Source organism: Apodemus sylvaticus, chromosome 6, assembly GCF_947179515.1.
Source record: "Apodemus sylvaticus chromosome 6, mApoSyl1.1, whole genome shotgun sequence".
NCBI lineage: Eukaryota > Metazoa > Chordata > Mammalia > Rodentia > Muridae > Apodemus > Apodemus sylvaticus.
Window position 1 is genome coordinate 22,798,083 of NC_067477.1, and position 22,605 is coordinate 22,820,687.

A 22,605-nucleotide genomic window follows, 5' to 3' on the forward strand; every position below is an offset into this window, starting at 1 on the left:
GGGATTACAGGCGGCCGCTGGCGCCGCCACCACCACCACCCGGCTTTGAGTTCATTTTATATCCAGTCACTTTGCTGAAGTTGTTTACCAGCTTTAGTTCTTTGGTGGAATTTTTGGCATCACTTAAGTATATTATCATATCATCTGCAAATAGTGATATTTTTACTTCTTCCTTTCCAACTTGTATACATTTGACCTCCTTTTGCTGTCTAATTGCTCTGGCTAGAACTTCAAGTACTATATTGAATAGATGGGGAGGGAGTGGGCAGCCTTGTCTAGTCCCTGATTTTAGTGGGATGGCTTCAAGTTTCTCTCCATTTAGTTTGATGTTGGCTACTGGTTTGCTGTATATTGCTTTTACTATGTTTAGGTATGGGCCTTGAATTCCTGATCTTTCCAAGACTTTTATCATGAAGGGGTGTTGGATTTTGTCAAATGCTTTCCTCAGCATCTAATAAAATGATCATGTGATTTTTTTCCTTTGAGTTTGTTTATGTAGTGGATTACATTGATGGATTTCCAAACATTAAACCATCCCTGCATCCCTGGGATGAAGCCTACTCGATCATAATGGATGATCGTTTTTTATGTGTTCTTGGATTCAGTTTGGGAGAATGTTATTGAGTATTTTTGCATCAATATTCATAAGGGAAATTGGTCTGAAGTTCTACTTCTTTGCTGGGTCTTTGTATGGTTTAGGTATCAGAGTAATTGTGGCTTCATAGAAAAAATTGGGTTGTGTTCCTTATGTTTCTATTTTGTGAAATAGTTTGAAGAGTATTAGAGCTCTGCACTAAACCCATCTAGTCCTAGACTTTTTTTTTTTTTTTTTTTTTTTTTTGGTTGGCAGACTTTTAATGCCTGCTTCTATTTCTTTAGAGGTTATGGGACTGTTTAGATCGTTTATCTGATCCTGATTTAACTTTGGTATGTGGTATCTGTTTAGAAATTTGTCCATTTTATCAAGATTTTCCAGTTTTATTGAGTATAGGATTTTGTAGTAGGATTTGAAGATTTTTTTGGATTTCCTCTTCTGTTGTTATGTCTTTCTTTTCATTTCTGATTTTGTTGATTTGGATACTGTCTCTGTGCCCTCTGGTTAGTCTGGCTAAGCAGTTCCTGGTTTGGTTGATTCATTGTATAGTTATTTTTGTTACTACTTGGTTTATTTCAGCCCTGAGTTTGAATATTTCCTGCCATCTACTCCTCTTGGGTGTATTTGCTTCTTTTTGTTCTAGAGCTTTCAGATGTGCTGTCATGCTGCTGGTGTATGCTCTCTCCAGTTTCTTTTTAGAGACACTAAGAGCTATGAGTTTCTACTGCTTTCATTGTGTCCCATAAGTTTGGGTATGTTGTGACTTCATTTTCATTAAATTCTAAATGTCTTTAATTTCTTTCTTTATTACTTCCTTGACCAAGTTATCATTAAGTAGAGTGTTGTTCTGCTTCCGTGTGTGTGTGTGTGTGTGTGTGTGTGTGTGTGTGTGGACTTTCTATTGTTTTTTGTTTGTTTTTGTTTGTTTTTTGTTATTGAAGACCAGCCTTAGTCAGTGGGGATCTGATAGGATGCATGGGATTATTTCAGTCTTCTTATATCTGTTGAGGCCTGTTTTGTGACTGATAATATGGTCAATTTTGGAGAAGGTATCTTGAGGTGCTGAGAAGAAAGTATATTCTTTTACTCTAGGATAAGATGTTCTATAGATATGTTTAATCCATTTGGTTCACAACTTCTGTTAGTTGTACTGTGTCTCTGTATAGTTTCTGTTTCTAGGATCTGTCCATTGATGAGAGTTGGGTGTTGAAGTCTCCTACTATTATTTTCTGAGGTGCAATGTGTGCTTTGAGCTTTAGTAAAGTGTCTTTTATGAATGTGGGTACCCTTGCATTTGGAGCATAGATGTTCAGAATTGAAAATTCTTCTTGGTAGATTTTTCCTTTGATGAGTATGAAGTGTCCTTACTTATCTTTTTTGATAACTTTAGGTTCAAAGTTGATTTTATTCGATATTATTGATTTTATTTGATATTTGAAACTCCAGCTTGTTTCTTGGGACCATTTGCTTGGAAAATTATTTTCCAGCTTTTTACTCTGAGGTAGTATCTGTCTTTATCACTGAGGTGGGTTTCTTGTATGCAGCAAAACGCTGTGTCCTGTTTACGTAGCCAGTCTATTAGCCTATGTCTTTTTATTGGGGAATTGAGTCCATTGATATTGAGATATGTTAAGGAAAAGTAATTGTTGCTTCCTGTTATTTTTGTTGTTAGAGGTGGAATTATGTTTATGTGGCTATCTTCTTTTTGGTTTGTTAAAAGAAGATTATTTTCTTGGTTTTTCTAGGGTGTAGTTTCCCTTCTTGTGTTGTTTTCTATTTATTATTCTTTGAAGGGCTGGATTTGTGGAAAGATATTGTGTAAATTTGTTTCTGTCATGGAATATCTTGGTTCTCCATCTATATCCAGAGTTTTGCTGGGTGTAGTAGCCTGGGCTGGCATTTGTGTTTTCTTAGGGTCTGTGTGGCATCTGCCCAGGATCTTCTAGCTTTCATAGTCTCTGCTGAGAAGTCTGGTGTGATTCTGATAGACCTGCCTTCATATGTTACTTGACCTTTTTCCCTTACTGCTTTTAATATTCTTTCTTTGTTTAGTGAATTTGGTGTTTTGGTTATTATGTGACAGGAGGAATTTCTTTTCTGGTCCAGTCTGTTTGGAGTTCTATAGGCTTCTTGTATGTTCATGGGCATCACTTTCTTTAGGTTAGGGAAGTTTTCTTCTATAATTTTGTTGAGGATGTTTACTGGCCCTTTAAATACGGAATCTTAATTCTCGTCTATACTTATTATCCTTAGGTTTCATCTTTTCATTGTGTTCTGGATTTCCTGGATGTTTTGGGTGAGGAGCTTTTTGCTTTTTGCGTTTTCTTTAACTGTGTGTCAATGTGTTCTGTGGTATCTTCTGTGCCTGAGATTCTCTCTTCTATTTCTTGATTTCTGTTGGTGATGCTTGCATCTATGACTCCTGATCTCTTTCCTAGGTTTTCTATCTCCAGGTTTGTTTCCCTTTGTGATTTCTTTAACGTTTCTATTTCCGTTTTTAGATCTTGAATGGTTTTGTTCATTTCCCTCACCTGTTTGATGATGTTTTCCTTTAATTCTTTAAGGGATTTTGTGTTTCTTCTTTAAGGGCTTCTACCTGTTTACCTGTGTTCTCCTGTATTTCTTTAAAGGAGTCATTTGTGTCCTTCTTAAAGTCCTCTATCATCATCATGAGAAGTGATTTTAGATTCGGATCTTGCTTTTGTGGTGCGATGGTGTATCCAGGACTTGCTATGATGGAAGAAGTGGGTTCTTATGATGCCAAGTAACCTTGGTTTCTGTTGCTTATGCTCTTATGCTAGCCTCCTGCCATCTGGTTATCTTTAGTGCTGCCTGCCCTCACTATAGCTGACTGGAGCCTGTCCTTCCTGTAAAGCTGCTTGTGTCAGAACTCTTCAGAGTCAAGCTGTCTCTGTGATCATGTGATTCTGGGATCCTGAGATCCTGGGTGTGTCTGAGCTCCTGGAAGTCAAGCTGTCTCTGGGACCCTGAGAGCCTGCTGTGACCAAGGCCCTGGGATCCTGTAATCCTGTGTTCCTGGGCATGTTAGACACCTGGGAATGGAGCTTCCTCTGGGTGTTATGGTACTGGCTGTAGAGTTTGCACCCAAGGTCTGCTAGAACTTGCTTCTTCATCGTTGAGTTCACTCTTGGTTCTGCTCACCTGTTTTCCAGATGAATGGTAGAATCATTTTGTGTAAAGTTTGTGTAAGCTCCCTTTGGAGTTTTGATGAAGATATGTTCAAGCTATAAATTAATTGAGAAGAATCTGGCATCTTTATCCCGTCCAGTCCTCCCATCCAGGGACAAGTACTATACGTCCCATTACATTTTCAAATACTCTTTTATGTGTCTCAGTAGAATTTTGTAGTTTTCTTTCCATAAGTTTGGCCCCTTTTTTAAAGGTGCTCCGAGGTTTTTTTTTTTTTTTTTATTTTGAGTAGTTTTTTAAAATGGAGCCCTTTCCTTCTTTTGTACAGATCAGTGTTTTTAATGACACTTTGTGCACAGTGTTTGCCAAGTGCTGGCAGGGCTGTAACAGAAAAGCCTCCTTCTTCCTTTCCCAGCTCATAAGCACTGAGCTGCAAAATGGACCAAGCTTAAAAGTATTTTCCTTTTATACATGATAAAACTGATGTCATGAAAGGAAATGTGATTTTTAAGCATCGTCCAGCATGTTAGGTAGGTGAGTGAGTGACTCTAGGTAAAGATTTCCAAATGACTGTGCTCAAAGACTTGACAGATTAAAATTACCCAAAACTACATTCATTCTCTTCCTTGTATTAGCTTGCTGTGTGGTTATAACAAATTGCCACAGAGCTGAAGGAAGGTTCAAAACAATGTGGCTTTGTCATCTGTTGTGTGTGAGTGACAGCAGTAGCAGGCCACCAAGCCTATATCGTTCAGTCACTTCCACTGACTTCACCACATACTCCGGACTTGACATGGAGTTCTGTCCACTGCAGTCACAGGCTCTTTGTCCTGTTCCTCGTTCAGTCACCAATACTCTGGCCCCCAGTCACACATTGTACTTCCCAAGGTTATGAGGTAGGGAGGGCAGAGTCTTTGGAGTTCAGGAAGCAATGCAATCAGGACAGAATGTCAGACCCTAGCTTCGTAAGCCAGTCACAGAGGGACGCTGACTGGATGTGGCAGGCAGGCAGCAAGGTTGGAGGGCATGGCGGCAAGGCAGGCATGCTGGGTCTGGGATAAGCTGAGGACTGGCCATTGGTAATCTCCTAAGCAAAAGTGGTGACTAGTGCAGCAGGGTGGTATGTGACAAAGTGTGCCACATTGTGGGCTGATGTCACACATCCTGCGTGTCTCTGGTTCTTTTTGTTAGGTTATTGATGTTCGATATGTCTAACATATATTGTCAATAGCTAATTTTTTTTCATTTTACCATATTCTGCTATGTGTCTTGATAAGTATGGGAAGTCCAGTTGTTTAATCACTCTAATGTCTGATGGCTGCTTATTTGTACAAAGTGCGGAGTTCTTCCATCTTGGCATTGTTATCCATCATGGAGTCACTCAGGGTAAGACCCAGGCCTGCCCTTTATAGCAAGCATCTGATAGTTCTTTGGGTATGTCTGGACTGGGTTAATATGAAGACCTGCCTTGAATATAATGACCACCATTCCACAGGGTGGGATCCCAGAGACGAAAGTGAACTGAGGACCAGCATTCAGCTCTGTCTGCATCCTGCCTGGATGCCATGTGACCAGCCACCTCAGGCTCCTGACACTGGCACTGTCCGGTCATAATGAATCCCCTCTCAAAGTGTTAGCCAAAAATAAGCCATTCCTTTGATGGCTTCTGTCATGCACAGCAACATGGACAGAATGTTATATTTTTGTTTTCCCATCCATAGACTCTTCTGTACATCTGCTCATATATTCAACGCGCATTCATCAAACACCACTGTGCACCTGATGCTGGGCTGAGTCCTGGGCACAGTGCAGTGAGGAAGGCTTGTGTCACTTCTGCCCACTGAGCATTCCATAGGAGATGAGGAGAGTCACTAACAATCACAGAGATGGCCATCAAAGAAGCCAGGCTTCTTTTATCTGCATACCACAGGATGAGAAAAATGCTCTGTAGGGCAGTTTCCTAATGAATATGGCACGTGGAATGGATCGTGAGGAAACAGGGACATTTCCATTTCCTGTATTCCTTAGGTTTTGAAGATTTCCTGAAAAAAATTTTCCCAGTCTTTCTCACTGCTACTGAGTAGACCATATTCTCTAAAAGGAAAATGTCTGGGGACAGGGCACACTGGGGACAGGTGACTATCGGGACCTGCCCAGTGCCGACTCTTTCCCCCAAGTATTTGGCGGTTCCTCCATTCCCCTCATCTAAAAAACCAAACAAGCAGAATTTTCCCCTCCACAGTCTCTTGGTTTTTGTTTTCTGAGACCCTCAAACTCAATCGCTGTGCTTCTGTGCTTGAGCATAATGTAAATACTTAATTTGTTTAATAAATATCCTGAAATGGCCTCTTGGAGTTGTTACTGGAAGGGCACGAACCTTTTAAGTCACTTAGCCAGCACAGATCAACACTTAATGTCCTTAATGATGAGCGTGATCTTTTTTAGTGGCTGAAACGCTCCGTAATCGATGATGTGGCCCTGCCTGGAGGCAGGAGAAACTAGATAATGGGCAGAAAATGTCATGCTGGATCGGGCCAGTAATTTGAATCCCTGAAATCGGTATTAGTGTGGCAATTTATGGGAGAGCAGTTTCTTCCCAAGGCTAGGAAAGGCCCCCCAACATCTCTAATGTCCCTTAGTGATTTACACATTATTGAAACCCCTGGTGAGCCAGTGTCTGTTCTCAGCCTAAAGCCTCTGAGACTCAGCTCCTGCTTGTTCTCACAGACAAGTGCTCTGCCAGGCTCAACAGGAAGCTCAGCACTAAGGCCGGCCGCAGGGGAGAGGCCTGTCTGAGTGGGCGCAGGGATGGCATCTGCAATTTTTGAGACTGCCCTAGGCTGCAGTTCCTTTTCCTCCTCCACCTCCATATGAACTCTGAGAATTATTACAGAAAACAAGTCCATGCCTCTAATCTCAGCCTTTAGGAGGCTAGAGGAGGGGAGCATCTTGACTTTGAGACCAGCCTGGGCTGTACGTCAAGATTAAAATGAGCGATAGTGGCACAGCGTGGTGCTGTGACACTTACTTAGCTAGTTCAAGGTCCTGGGCTCAGCTGGACGGGAGGAGGGGGCTTTCCCACCTATTAAATTAAGAAGCATGTCCAGGGGCAGGTCTTTGAATGTCCCCTCTTGCGCTCTGATGGGGACCCTCGATTTTATCCTGAGATGTGATTGGCCACATCGCATTCCCATGTGTTTCATAATTCTCTAAATGCTCATAATGCCCTCTGACCTCTCGTCTTTCTGGGCTGCAATCATGTTAAAAGCCCGTGGTCATCCCATTTGGTGTGACTTTTTGGTAACAGGGAGCCTTCATTAATAGAGTACTTGTGATAATTTGAGGGAATTGTTTTATTATGAACTATGATCCCATTTCATGTTGTTTATTATTGTGTGCAGGCCCAGAACTTCTAAGTGCTAGGAACATGCTATAAATGAAACATAAATAATGCATTATAATTAATGCTGAACTAAAGCCAAATCTCCTATCAACCCAGGGGATGCACATCCTCGAGATATGGGCTGAAGTGTAAAAATCTACCTTCTCAAATGGATTATTTAAAACTAAAGTACAAACTGTTTTTTAAAATCTTAATTTTTATGGATTCATACATTCTTATTTACTGGTACTGGGCTGGGTGGGGCCGGGAGTTGGGGCAGGGCCAGGTGCAGATAAAAAACGACCTTGCAAAGTTCTGCAATAAATTTTCTATAACTAAGCTATGTGGAACAAATCACTTGGGTTTCTGGTGAGTCTTTGCTGACCCCAGATGAGAGTGTCTTTTAGACTTTTAGGGGCCATTAGCCGCTGGGGGACAATAATGTCCTAGAGCCTCCTTTGAACCATGGCATTTAGTAGCATCTCATTGCCAGGTCTCCTGGTTGCTGGAATTATAGGGAGGCTGGAAATGTAAAGAGGAAGGGACAATTTTTCTGGCAAGCAGGCTCTGCCATTGTGTGAGTTTAGCAACCCCAAGCTAAGCTCCCACTGGACAGCCGTGTTTTAGCCCGCCAACTCCCAGGGTCTCATGTGATGTGCACTACTAAATCCATGTCATGTCTCAGAATGCTGTCCCTGACTATTGCTTGCTGACGTGTAATGATCAGACCATTTTAATTACTGAAAACTCAGGTTTTGGTCTAACATCATTATTTTATTTTTTAATTCTGAATCTTACGGAATGAATATTTGTTTTTTTCCAGATGAATTTTAGATTTGATTTATTACATCTCTTTTTTAAAGCGCACTTAAACAGATATGAGACTTCTGCTATTTTTCTACTGCATCTTCTTAAAGATATATTCTACTTGAAAGCATTACACACCCAGAGAAAATAAGCATTGTTTGGCAAGTGTGTCTTTTTCTGACTTCCAGCACAAATAGCAGCTAACAGTGTTATTAGCAGGGCATCTACAAATGGCTGTGTTGGCTGCTCACATTGCAGCCTGCGCTCTATTTGGTTGCATTAGTAAAACCAAGCTCATTAGGCTGTATTCTTGGAGCCCGTCTCCGCGAGTCCCTGAACCCCACTCACACTCCTCGCCCCACCCCCACCCCCGCACTGTGTCATCCTTCCTGCATTACACTTGAAAGTTCAGCTCGTTCTGAACCTCCAGTCAAGGATGTGAACTTGTTGCTCTCAGGGAGGCGGCATCTGTGCACGGAGCCATCACGCCATCTGTTAGAATGGTCAGAGTTCGTTTTATTGCCTCCTTTGTGGACAGACTTGGACTGGAAGAGCGTGTGTTATTGAAAACATAATTTTCCTCATCATTATGCTTTCTTTCTAGCCAGATCACAACCTGCTAGAAATCTATTGAACACAGAGTGAAAAGCTCTCCAGAATAGCTGTTCTTAAGAGATTAAATGATTGCCATCTCTGTCCCAATTCTTTTATCTCATAATCAAGTTCAAGATGACACTAGATATCTCAGCTGAAGTGATTATTTGAAATAGAAATGGCTTTATCCTGTTCATGCTTCCCACTGTTGAATGCCGGGCCTTTTTTCTTTGCATTTGCATTTGTATTTATGGATGGTTCCTTAGGACCACACTCAGGGTCAAAGACTGCACCTTCTGTTTTTGAATGGCTAACTGAAGTTGGGCTGCTTCTTAAATATTCTGTATTCAAAGACACTGATTACATGGTGAAGAGCTGATTCAGCCTCATCCCATTTGAGAGCTAACTCAGACTTTATCATCTGGTCCAACCATTCAGATGACAAGTGTGAGCTCGGACTCTAAACCGCTAAGAGATATTTCCAATGGTCAACAAAGCTTTCTCCAAGGATACAAAATCCCAGGGCAGCCACACTGGGGCTAGAGCTCCTATCTGGAAAGCTTCTACTGAACCACACTGCCCTTGGTGTAGTCAGAGGAGGCCTGGCATGGCCCTTGGACAGAAAGAGCTAGTGACCTAAAAGGACAAGAAACTAATTTTAAAAAAAATCATTAGTTCAAGATGATGTATTGACTTGCCTCCTCCTCCTTAGAGCAACCTGGGCTTGCCTGTTTCTTACTTCACAGTTTCCCTTCCAGAGAACGGGACTGAAAGAATGAGATAACATCAGTGTTTGTTAGCAACTCGTCTAAAACACTTGCTATAGAAACCAGACTGCCAGACGTGGGAGTTTGGGCCACATATTGATTGCATTTATCCCCAGGCCCGCAAGCAGTCGATAATTAGCCATCTAAACGTTCGTTAAAGAACAGGGTCCCCCCCCCCTTTTTTATGCCCAACTTTAAATATGATCCCTCAGTCTTAAAACTATGTAATAAGGAAAAGGTGAGTCTTTTAGGATAAACTTTGCCCACCGGGCTTGCATTTCCCACCCACTTTTCCTTTTGCTGGGTCTGGGGGATCTACTCTGCCGCTCTCTAGGCGGGAAGGCTGCATGATACTTAGGGGCTGGGACAGTGGTTTAGCAGACAAGAATACTTATACAATCATGAGGTTCTGAGTTCAAGGCCCCAGAACTACCTAAAGAGCTAGGGATGACCCCAGCACTGTTGGGGGTGGTAATGCAGAGAGAAGATTCAGTGGGGCTTGCTGTCTGCCAGCCTGGCTCCAGGTTCCTCAAGAGACCCAGTCTCAAGAGAATAAGGCAGAATGACAGAGCAGGACACCCTGTGTCCCTCTCTCACTTCTGTGCCTGGACATGCACATGCGTGCGTATGCTACATACATGATAACACATACAAACACCCACAGATAAAGTCTCCATCCAGCTGAAATGTGACTGAGTTAGTAGAGTGCCTGTCTGGTCTGTACAACGTCTTGGGTTCCATGCCCATCAGCACCATATGAGAATGCAGGCTAATGACTAAAAGCCCAGGACTTGGGAAGTGGGTGCAGGCAGAGAAAGAAGGTCAGGGTCATCCTTTGCTATATACCGACTGAAGGCCAGCCTGGACCATGCGAGACTGTCTCAAACCCACACATACAAATACAACTGTCCAAAGCAGACATCATAAGAGCTGCAACCAGCAAGCTGGTTCTTTAAATTATAGAACTAAAGAAAGTAGTCCGGAATCTTGAGGTAGCATCTATGGAAAAACTTGAATGAGAGAACTTTCCTCAAAAATGATAGTAGTCCCCTTACCCATGGCCTTACTCTCTCAAGATTTAGTTATGCAAAACCTCAGCCCAGAGATATGAAATGGAAACTCCAGAAAGTAGTAATTCACAGGCTCTCAGCTGCACCCCACCCTAATAAAGCACCATCTTACTCAGCACCCATGCCATGGGTCCAGCAAAGCCACCCTGTCAGGCCTACTTGGCTTTTGCTCACAGCTGTCCCAACCTCTTAGCTCATGGGAGGCAATAACTGTGAGTTGAATAAATGAATTTGTGAAATTAAGAGCGGCCCCAACATGTGACGGTATTAATGGTGGCCATTTCATGGTGATGCATCATTATCAGTGTGCTGTTGTACTGTTCACTCCTGTTGTTAATCTCTTACAGTGCCTAGTTAGACACGACCATAGGTACTTACAAGCTCAAAACATAGAATACAGAGGGCTACATGCTGTCTGTGTTGTGGGCATCCACTGGGGGCCTGAGAAAATATCCACTCCAAACAAGTAGGAGGCTACTGTATATTTATTGTCTCATCTACCAAGGTTTAGACAAGATTGAAGATAGGATACTGGGGATATTAGAGTGATTTCACTTGCAAATGGCAAGGAGTCTTTTACAAAAGGCCTGAGGCCTGAAATACCGGGGGATTTATTGGGTCAGTGACTAAGAATCTTCACACAGGACAAGCTTCAGGTAGGTTTTGATTAGACTATGGCTCCCTTAGCTGTTCTGAACTTTCCCATCCATGTGAATAGCTTCGTTTGAGGCTGATAATTGCCACTTGAATGCCTGTGTACCATGGATGCAAGGGCTGTATGGAGACTTGCACAGAAGACTTGTTATGGAAGGAAAAGGCTGTCGTAAGAGCCGACCTCCCCTTCGCATCCTAGATGCCCAAACTGAAAGACTCGCTCAGCTTGTAGACAGACTCTCCAGGCTTTACTACATTCAGATCAAGTTTTCACCTATCCCTGGTGGCCCGGGATGGGGCTGCCAGATGCCAGGTATTAGGTGGCATAAGCCAACCCATTCTAGAAGCAGGTCCTAGGATAAGGGGGAAGGTAGGATTACAGTAATTGACTTAGGCAAGTCCAATTCTATGCCTAGAACCTGAGGTTGGGATCTGTCCCACTTAGGTAATAGCGTCTACACAGCCAAGTGGGCAGTTTGGGTATTGGTAAGTAGCTATTGGCACCTGCTTTGTCCATTAGTCCATTAGCACTGGTGCTAATGAGGCCCAGTGTTCCCTGGCTTCTGATATTCTCTGTTCTTGGTCTGGTGTGGGAACTCTTTTATCATTCATACATAGGTCATCCAACAGGTCAATTTAAACCTGCTCAGTCAGTTTTCACCAGCACCTCTATCTCCCAAATAGTTCTGCAAGGATTTTATATTCAGGTGTGTGTTGTCTTGACAATGTAGGGATCCTTAAAGACTTATTATTACTCTTTGTTGTTGACAGACTAGATATTACTGAAGAGATGTGTATGTGGCAGCGACAAGTCTGCTGGTATGAATTTCTATAACTGTCATCTCAATTGTCTACAACTTCAAACTTGAGCTGTCTTTGTAAAGGCAATATTTAATTTGGTCTAAAAGGCATTTCAGAAATAGCTAGAGACGGATCTATTTCAAGTCCTGAGATCCCTTTCAACTAAATAAAAATCCAAAATGACGTGCTCTTGCTGATGGCAATGTAAACGCACCATTCAAACAAACTTCATGTCCCAAAAGAAAGCTTCAGCTGTCTTAGCCTGGATCCCTACTGAAAATGTAGCCTGTGACAAAGGTTTGAGTGTAGGTTATTGTCAAACAGACCCAGGGGAGAATCGGCACAAGAGACTCTTATCAAGTTCAGTACTACAGGGAACAGTACTAGAACTACCTGGGAACCAAAAACAAAGACCTCAAAGTTGATTGTCCAAGAGACAGATTAATAGTTTATCCCAGTTTATGCCCTGAATCCTGTTGCCTGATTGGCCAAGGGTGATCCTGTAGGGCTTTAAATCACTACCTCTACCTCCTCCTCCTTCATCTTCCTCCTCCTCCTTATTCATCTTCCTGCTCTTTCTCCTCTTCTTCAGTTTGTGTTTATGTGTGCACGCACATGCCAGGTGTCCAAGCACTCAGTCCCAGACAAATAGCTGACGATCCACGGTGCAGGGCACGGCTGAAGCAAAGTGTTTCCAGCAATGGTGTGAGTAATAGTGGGGTACAGAGCGTAAGGGGAGCACAGACGGGGCCAAGAGGATAGTGAAGAGATTGCATCTGCCAGTCACATAGGAGCACAGAAAAGACCAGAAACCATCCCATATCTCTTTAATCTTCCCTGTGTATCTGAGTGGACTTTCTTAACGTGTGTCTTTAAGAAGGTAAAATTAATAAACACATTACCAAGGCAATTGCTGCAGAGCCCTGCAGGACTCTCATCAACAAAGAGGCGAGCTCGCCAGTGGAGAGAAGCGGCGGGGTCCTCATAAGAGAAGGCTGCTGTGGGGGAAGCTGTCATTACTGCATCTTCAATTGGCTGGTCCTCTCTTCCCCAGCAGGGGATCCTTGCTCGCTGGGTAATTTTTACTCTTCCTGTTCTGTCAATATGACAGTTTTGTCCCTAATAGAGTGGCAGTTTTGACTTTCCTTTAAATTATTCCACATAGAACCAAAAAGAAAGAGACACACATTCTCTCTCACTTTCTTCTTTTCCAAAACTGCCCCCCATAAAACTTTTCTCATTTAAATTTTTGCTTCCACATTGAGTTTCTCATTCATGTTTTAAGAAAATCAAATACAGTGTCAGCTTCCAAAAAGTATGCTTGATGATGGCAGTGACTCACATAATTACTGACTGTCAGTGTGTTTGCTGGGAACACAGAGATGTCTGGCAGCCCTGCTTCCAGCAGCAGGAGCAGTGGGTCTTCGTGGGCTCCATTTTCCATCTGAAACCTAGTATTGACCAGACACAGTACTAGGGCCATTCTCTGCATCTCCATCCAGGAAGCACGTGCCTCGGGTGACACACAAAGCACTTGTTAAGAAAATCGTCCTTAAGACAATTGTGTCATAATCTTTGTGTGTGTGTGTGTGTGTGTGTGTGTGTGTGTAGATGTATGTATTATGGGTGTGAGTGTAGGTACATGTATGCTACAGTACACACACAGAGGTCAGAGGGCAGTTTCCAGTATGCATCTTCACCTTTTTCCTTGTTTGAGACAGGGTTTCTTTCCTGTTGCTACTCACCACTATAAATACCAGGTAACCTGGCCTCCAAGTTTCCAGGGATTCTCCTGTCTCAGCTTTCTATGGGTTCTGGGATTCAGACTTGCGTCCTCATGCTCCTATGTCAAGTGCTTTATTCACTGAGACATCCCTCTGCCACGACAATTATTTTAGTACATGTGGATTTAGCCAGAGCATTCCCAATTATTACCTCAAACGATGGCTCCTTTAGCTCATTAGTTCTGAACCAAGGATGGCTTGGCCTTTCTTCCTTGCCCTGCCCCAGGAATACTTGGCAAGTTTAGGAAACGTTTAACCGGCACAGTGCAGGGTAGGGGCAGGGTTGTTCCACTGACATCCAATGGATAGAGGCCTGGGATACTGCTCACCCTCCTCAGTGTAGAGTCATGCTCTGCTGTAATGCAGCACTCTGGTGCAAAGCTGAGGTTGAGAGACCCTGCTGTAGCTGATGAGGGTTTACACCCTCAGAAACAGACTATTTGTTTGGGATATTCAGACTAAAGAGAGAAACAGATAATGCTAAGGGACACTTCTATGTTTTCACCATTTGTGTGTGTGCAGGCGTGCCTGGGAAGGTCTTGGGTGTGGGTCTCCCTTTCACCTTGTTTGAGACAGAGTCTGTTTGTTATTTGCTGCTGACCCACAAGATTCCTGCCATCTTCCTGTCTCTGCCTCCCGCCTCCTGGAAAGGGCACTGTGGCTACAGATCTGTGCTACTGTGTGGGTCTGGTCTCCTGCATGCACGCGGCTTCCTTACCCACTGAAGCATCTCCTCAGCCCTTAAACAATGCTCTAAGACAGAATTACCCAGCACCCGTCATCTCGAATCTATTTAGCATATAACCTCTAACTTCCACTCAAGTGAGTATAGATATTTATAGGACTGCAGTTGTAATGAAGATACTAGCTTGCATTCTTGTTTCCAGTTAAAAATGTCACTTTTGTAGTCTTTATGCCATTTTTAATAAATAGCATCACATTGTTTAATGTAATACAGTCTATGAACCTTTCTCGCTTTGATTCTTGCTTCAGTTGTTCTTTCTTCCTTGAGAAACTTTGGAAAAGCCACTATTCAAGTCTGAAATTCGCCTTTGGAAACCTGCCAAGAGTTACTCTGAAATGATTTTACAACAAAAACAACTTTTTTCAAGAAATAAAGTGTTTTCAGGGCATGCTAAGAAATCGGTCTGATAGAAATGTTTCATATAAGAAACCGTATTTTAGAGAAACACTATTTAAATTTTTTTTATTAAAGTAAGAACTCTTGGGATTGAGTAGACATCCAGTTAGGTGCTAGCCTTGCAAGCAGAGGTTCAAGGACCCGAGTTCAATCCCCAGAACCCACAGTAGGAGAGAGAGACAGAGACAGAGGCAGAGGGACACATAGACAGATGGGGGGGGGAGCGGGCAGAGTGCGGTGGCACACATTTATAATCCAGGCACTGGGGGGAGGAGACAAGCAGACCCCTACTGCTTGGGCAGTCAGCCCCACACCAACCCAGGTGTCAGTTTCCAGCCAGTGAGATACCCTACCTCAAATAAAAAGGTGAGTGTCACCTGAGAGCATCTGGTTCTCAGCTCAGCCTTCCGTGAGTTAATTCAGTTGAGGGACCACATGACTCCCTGTCGGCCTTCTGCTCAGACAGGTTGCTCCTCAGTCCTCTCAGCTCCTCACAGCCTATGTCTGTCAGCCCTGGGTGGTCAGTGAGAGGAACGGCATCCAAGGTTGTTCCGGCCTCCAAGCACACCTCCACATACATGTGCAGTCACGATGAACACACACGAGTTACCTGTCTCTTCCCTGATTAATAGACAGCACTGAGATCTGCCTCACGAGAGATCACAGTGGGAAACCCTGGCTTCCTTGAGGCTCAGGCATCCCTCACAGCTCCTGGTTAGGGAAGTACCTACTCTGGCTACCAAAAGTCACCCTGCATCACCAGGAGCCAGCCAGCTTTGTAGAGGAGAGAACGCAATGGCTCTCATGCTGCTGAGAGTAAACGTAGGCACTTTTTACTGTAACACAGTGGGTGGAAGAATGCTTGTGTCATACGACGACACACTGGAGTCCATCCAGGTGCTCTGTCCAGACCTGCCTGCAAGGTCATTGTATCCAGTCAGTGCAGGTCTCCCTGCACTCCTGAGTCCAGAGGGGGTTGCACAGAACCCCACTCCGTACCCTGTAAGAACCTAACCGCGTTTCAATACTCCTGCAGATTTCCAGAGCACATCTGGCCCTCCGCTCCCCCAGTGAGTTAATTCTGTAGATGGAGCACGGGATTGCTCCCCACTTGCCTTCCTGCTACCTACTCTTGCTGCCCAGACAGCTGGCCCCTCAGGCCTCTCAGCCCCCAACTCCAGGCCCATGCCCTCAAGCCTCTCACACCCCTCTGTTCCCGCATCTGTTCCTCCCCGAAGCTTCTCAGTTGTTCGCAGGGAGTCATACGGAGCAGCCAGCTCTCTAGAGCCAACTCCCCATTTCCAAAAGAGATTCCAGGCAGGTCTGTCTCCATTCTGCATTTTAAAACAAATCCAAAAGGCCTTTAATGTCGTTGGACATACATGTTTAGAAAGCACCTGTTAACAGCAATTTACTTTCCCTCATAAGCTTTCTCTGCAAGCTCAGTTCCTTTCAGCATTCATTCTGAGCTTTGAACTTAGGCATGGGACCGGGTCTCTGCCTGTATCATAGAGAGCAGTCTCCTTACTGCTTCCACAAGAAATTAGACTGGTGCATATCTAGAGTTCAGCTTTGGTTCACAGTGTTCCTACCTGTTAGCTCTACCAGCTAACCTTTTGATACCATGACATAGCATTGCCAACCCCTGAGGTCACCCTTGAGACCCACATAATCGGGTTACACATGCACACAACCTATCTTTGGGTGTGTATATGTGCGCATGCACACATGCGGTCTGTCACACTCACAAAGTTTTAAGTCTTATGAGTCTATGTTGAGCCACATTCACAGCTGCCCTGGGCTGCAGGTGGGCCTTCAGTTGGACACATCTACCTGCCTGCCTGATGTTCAAGGGATCCCGTCATCCACCACCACAGTCAGCAGCCTTGGTTTCCAAAGCCCATCTCTGCTGTGGTTTTTCCCATGCTGACTCTGTTTGCACGGTGTGACTGAGCACAGAGATTGTAATGGACTTACCGTACATCTCTGGGTGGTGGTTTAGAGGTGGCCCTTTCCCTGTGTTTTATGTCACTGACTTCTTTCCTGATTGTTGACAGTGATAAGAAAGTCTCTTTATTCAATCTTAACACCTCCTGGGAGGTAGTACATTGTCTATAATATTGTCACCAGTTCCCCAGCTCCTTTTATTCCATAAATTCATTTATTTAACACACAGCCATTGCTGGCTACAAGCTAAGAGGTGGGAACAGCCATGGGCAAAAGTTTTTGCACTCTCGGAGATTATTTGTAGTAGGGGTAAAAGGTCTTGAGCTATTCTGGTGCAGAATATTTGCAGGTGACACTAAAACAGTGTGCTGCCGCTTCAGAACCAGGCTTGAAGGCTGTGCTGTAAACAGAAATGATGTTCCTTTTTACTTAATGGCAGCTTCCCCCCTCCACAGCTTCAGCTCTGCCCACCAGCCCATCTGTTCCCATCACACTGAGATCAAGTGTGAGTGTCGCAGTCTTTCAGAGAATACTGTTGTCGGTAATAAAAACCGTATGTCATAGCTTTTAAACTTTTAGCCCTGAAATTTCAATTTCCTCATTGCTCAAGTTGAAATGACCAGATCTGTTCATAGGTGTGTGAAACAGGAACGAGCGTGAACAGTGTTCATTCTAAATATAAACAGGATATATCAGATATCTCCCCATTCGTGTGGGCAAAGGATGCCCTCTTCAAGACACAAAAATGGCTTTCCCCTTTCATATTTCTTGGTGGCAATGTACCCACCTTCCAGTTGGAAGCAGTAGCAAAGGCAAGAATAATTAAAGATTAATATAATTACAAAAGGTTGTTTACAGAAAGAAAATGAGTGGAGGGATTCTTTTTCCTACAGGCTTCCAGCGACCCAAGGACTGAATGAGAACATACTTCAAATATCACCAGAAGCATTTTATCTTAGTAGCACACTTCTGGGTTGCCTACTCTGTAAGATTTAGAGTTCAGAAATACCAGTTCAGAGCAGAAAGGGAGGGAGTGCTGTTTATCTAATCAAATACTTAGGCAATCTGAAGACTCTTCAATTATCTAATTTTATTAAAGGGATGGTTTATATCCCATAGTCAGTGATGTGCAATCCTGTGATTATTTTCAAATCCCTTAGAAGAGATCTGACATTATACTCTGTATGCTGTATAGCATGAAATCACCGTGTATATTTCACCAAGAGATATAACAAGACAAATAGCCTCTGCAGTACGCAGTCATTTTATCCCAATATTCTGCAACATGGCTTTTGCCCTGGGGCAGAGAAGTAGGTTTTGTTCTCTCTCTCTCTCTCTCTCTCTCTCTCTCTCTCTCTCTCTCTCTCTCTCTCTCTCTCTCCCACCCCTTCTCTCTCTCTCCCTACTTCAAGAGAATGAAAAATTATCACCACTCTATCCAGACCCATTCCAGACTTCAGAGACTTCGGCATGAAATATTCAGATAGTTTATTTTAAGAATTCAATATTTTAAAAGCCTACTTTAAAACTATTACAGTGATTAGTGGCTTTCTTGCTTAGGCCTGCCTTTGCTTTGCTACAATTGATACCTTTTGTTTTCTGCAGGGTGTCTTTAGCATCAGCCACGGGAGGTCCGCAGAAGGTGCGCCATTCCTTGTTTCAGGATGTCCCCAGAAGGAGCTGGGACCATGTTGCTAGCTTTCCTTTTAGACATGCTCTTTAGCAGGCATTTCTTTCGCTGGTGGCAGAGCCAGTGAGCTGCTGCCTCTGCAGTTGTTTTGTGCTTTGGAGGTGTACCTTATCTTAATCACATAGAATGTGTGCCATTCCCTACTGCCTGTTGTGGGAACAGAGCCCAAATCTCAGGGGTTCCAAGGACACCCCCTCAGAGGCTCCCCACAGCCTTAGTCAAGGGCTCACACCTTTGTCAGTCTTCACAGGAACCAGAAAACTTAGTGTGCATATGTGAGGATTTTACAGTGATTCCAAGGATGAGTGAAGCCAGCCAGAAATCGCGGATGTGTGGTTGGCCGTGGGGAGCTTCTCTCTGCGTGCTGTCTTGGTTATGAAGGGAGGCAACAGCAGGACATGATGGAGTTCTTCAGAGTTTCATCTGAACTACTTTCTAGCAAGCAGTGAGATCCTTAGGAAACGGCCAGGTCTCCAGAAGGCTCGGAAGCTCTGTTTGTAAACTGGGCCAATCCCAGAATTGGTGCTAAGATTCTGCAGTCTGGGGGTGTAAAGGCAGTGTTGTATAGGATGTCAGACTGTGTAGGATGTTACCATCACAATTTGCTGCTAAAACATTTTTTCCTCTTATATATTTTATCTCACATTTTTGTTATGTATGTGTGTGTTCATATAATTGTGTGTATATCACATATTTATGTCATGTTTCAGAGCACTAGAACAATATTTATGCCTACCTTTGTTTGAGACAGGGTTGCACATAACCCGGGCTTGCCTCAAACTTGATGTATAAATGAGAATGCCCTTGAACTTCTGATCCTCCTGCCTCCAGTACCCCAGTGCTGGGATTATAGGTATGGTCAGCCATTCCTAGTTTTATGCAGCCTTTGGGGTGAAATCCGGGGTTTTCATGCATGGTAGTCAAACAATCAACAGTGCCAGCCCTGGCCCCTTAGCCCTCCTTTCCTTATATAGCTTATGCATTTAGATCCATCCCTCAAGTGCATTGCACATGTGTTTCTGTAGGTTTTAATAAAATACCTCTTCTGTCCTTCATACCTTAGGAGTTAGCAGTGTCGTGGGAGGAAGCGTAGGCATCCACCTTGGCCTTCAAGATAAGATGGGCTCTTCTCTCATGCTGACATACAGAGAAGGAAGGTTCTAGTATACTGTTAATATGGAGACCCTGACAGGAATACTGTGTGAATAACTTCCTGTGTCATTTTCCAGGGAGGCAGATCAAGACTCAGATGGTCACGTCAGCTTCCGAGACTTTGAATACGCCATGAACTATGGGCAGGCAAAATGAGCCGGACGCTTGAGAACTACTTTTGGCCATTCCGAACAGATAGGTGCATTGTAATGAAGGTCACACGGGCCTCAATCTAGGAAGGGGTTGAAACTGTGTACTTGTGAGTAAACTCTTAGTTATAGTTTTTGAATGCTGATATTGGACCTAGAGGTGGGACTCTCCTTCCGTGTCTCTAGCAGCCCTGAGTCCAGCTGTATTGCTGGCCCTGCCAAAACCCCTCAGTGGGTTTTGGGTTTTTCTCCGTTCTAGTCTTGTCAGCTCTCCTGCAGGTTGGAGGCTCTGCTCACTCCCCCGGGTCCCTCGCTCATCAGGTCGGCCCGGGAAGGCTTAGCTTGGTTCTCCTGGTGGTGTCACTGCCATTCACCAATCACTTGCTCCATCCTGGCTGAAGGCCGAGCTTACTGTGTGCAAGCAATGAACAAGTGCTAGGAGAACAAAGGCTCTTAGAGGATGTGCCTGGAGGACAGACCTGTGCCCAGGGCATGGTGTACCGCACACAGGAAGAAGCAGCTTGGGCTAGGCAGCCAGCCACTCTTTATACAGAGAAGGCCAGAATGCAGCCGGGTTCTTAATGGGTAAAGGGTGTGATCTTTGGGTCCCCTTAGGATAGCCTGGGCCTGAGCCTGGGCCTCTTGCTTCAGAGCAGCTAGCTAGAGAAGCTGGCCAGCAGCCCTCTGCTGCATACTTCTGGTTCCAGGTAGTTTTGCAGTGCACCTGAAGCTTCCGCCATCCTAAACTTAGAAGTCTCCACACCCCACCATGCCCTGGGCGCCAGTGACTGCTTTCTTGGACCACATCGAAGCACAGGATACAGCACAGCATCTATTAAAAATAATTCTGAAATACCGGTATTGTCATTGTATTTCATGACATTAACATTTCTGAAATAATTAATGTAACTTATATTTTTAAAGTGTTAAACATTAAAAGATCAAGTGAAAATATAAATTTGTATAGCAAACATTCAACAAGCTTTGTGCTCATATAAATTATTAGCAGATAGCCTTAAGAAAAATAAAGTTTTTAGCTATGCTAAACCAGAGGAATTTAAGGAGATGGGACAGCTAAATGTAATTTGACTGAAATGTAATTTGGTCTCCTAAATGGCCCTAGGGAACATACGGTAGAGATGAACCAAGCTTGGGCCTTCTCTGCTGCTTGTGATGGTGTGAGAAACTGGGTGAGGGACAGATAGGATTTCTACTGTTTTCATGATTTTTCTATAAATCTAAAATTATCCTCAAACTGAGTTTGTTAAAAATTAAAGGCTTATTCAAGCATTCATAAACTAGATGAAGAAGCAATGAAAATAATTTCTCCACATGAATGAAATATTATTTCAGAGGCAGAAATGAATTACTGGTATCATCGAGAAGTGTGTATGACTTTGTGCATAGTAATCCAGTTTCTGACTTGGTTCAGCAAGTGTTTTCACTATAAGACAAACCAAATCATTGATCCTGATATCAAAACATTAACAAGATATTTCAGATTTCTTAAATATCAAATTTAAGAAATTCTTAAATTTCTTAAGAAATTTAAATTTTTTAAATTTCTTAAATATATGTATATAATATATAATATACATACATGTATACACATGTGGTATATAATAGTATATACATACATATGCTATATAACACACATATATGACATATATGTTATGTGTACCTATATATTGTGTATACATATTGAATGTATATATTGTATATGTAATATGTATTATATAAACATTGTGTATGTGTATATATTATGTACATATATATTTATATCCATATTACCTATTATATGTGTTATATAATGTACATGTATATTATATGATACATATATTGTATATATTATATGTATGTGTGTAGTATTTATTAACAGAGCCATTCTTCAGTAACAGCCAGAGTTGCAAACTTCCATTGCACTCCTAATTGGATCCTACTTGTCCTGAGCAAGATGGAGTAGTAGTCACTTCCTGACACAGATGTAGGAAGCCAGGGGTGAGTCTGGGAATGGCCACTGAGCAACTTCCACACTGGATTAGCCAAGGAATTTTGTCTCAATGACAGAAAACTACCCAAAGAGAATTTACTTTTAAAAATTAAAAAGAAAAGAAAATCACTGAGCTAATTTATGAAACCTAGTGGAGGGGTAGGGGTGCAGCCAGGTTCCGGAGGCCACAGCGCTGGCCCCTCCAGATCCCCCCTCCTTCCCGTAGTTACCAACAGCTTCGAACCATCCTCACAAAGCACTGCTCCTTGATCCATCCGGGAAAGTCAGCGCATCCAGGGATGGGCTCTGGTTGAGCCCACTCAGCTCTGGTTTACCCAGAGTGGGTATGGACATGACCCCTGGAGGCTCAAATGCAAGCAGCCAGAGTTGGTCAGAGAGAAGATGATGACCTGGGTCAGCCTTTCTGCCTGGGACATCTTTGAAGAAGATGCACACCCCGGAGTCTGCCATTCAGGGACATCCCAGCTCTCAGAGGAAAGAAGAAAGAGGGGGTGACGGCAAAGCTAGCTAGCTGCCCGTGCACCTTCCGTCTTTAACCCTGGCTTTTAGGATTCATCCTCTTCCTTATCTGGGAAGAGCTTTCCCCAGCCTCTCACTTCCAGGCCCTGGTCCCCATACCGCGCCGTGCAGTGTGGCCTTGCTGGTCTGACGCCAGCTGGCTGACCTAAAAGGGAGGCATCTGTTCTTGATAATCTCAGTCTCGACTCACAGAGGACATCAAGACTGGGAGTGGAGTTCAGATGCTGCTCTGAGTGGCTGAGTGGGTCTGACTCAAGAGCGGGTAGCAGGCATATATTTTCAGTCACAAGGCCTGGAAAATCCAAGCAGCTGCTTTGCAATGAGCATAGAGGGGCTTAAAAATAGACAGAGAGGGACGGTAAAGGAGAAGCAGCCCTGTGGTGCTTGGTTTC

The 22,605-nt window shown here is 43.5% G+C and overlaps 1 protein-coding gene across 2 annotated transcripts in view; it reads left to right on the forward strand.

Annotated features, from left to right (window-relative positions):
• Efcab11 (EF-hand calcium binding domain 11) overlaps positions 1–20,911 on the forward strand; it is a 162,745-nt gene extending 141,834 nt beyond the window's left edge. The window contains exons 6-7 of one of the 2 annotated variants that reach the window (XR_007978316.1): positions 19,612–19,793; positions 20,391–20,910. Coding sequence is in view for 1 of the 2 variants with exons in the window: in XM_052185261.1 (XP_052041221.1) it covers positions 19,612–19,690 (79 nt within the window). In the remaining variant the exon portion in view is untranslated. Of the gene's footprint in view, positions 1–19,611 lie in introns of both variants that reach the window. The other variant, XM_052185261.1, reaches the window with a different exon arrangement.
• Positions 20,912–22,605: the final 1,694 nt, after the last annotated feature.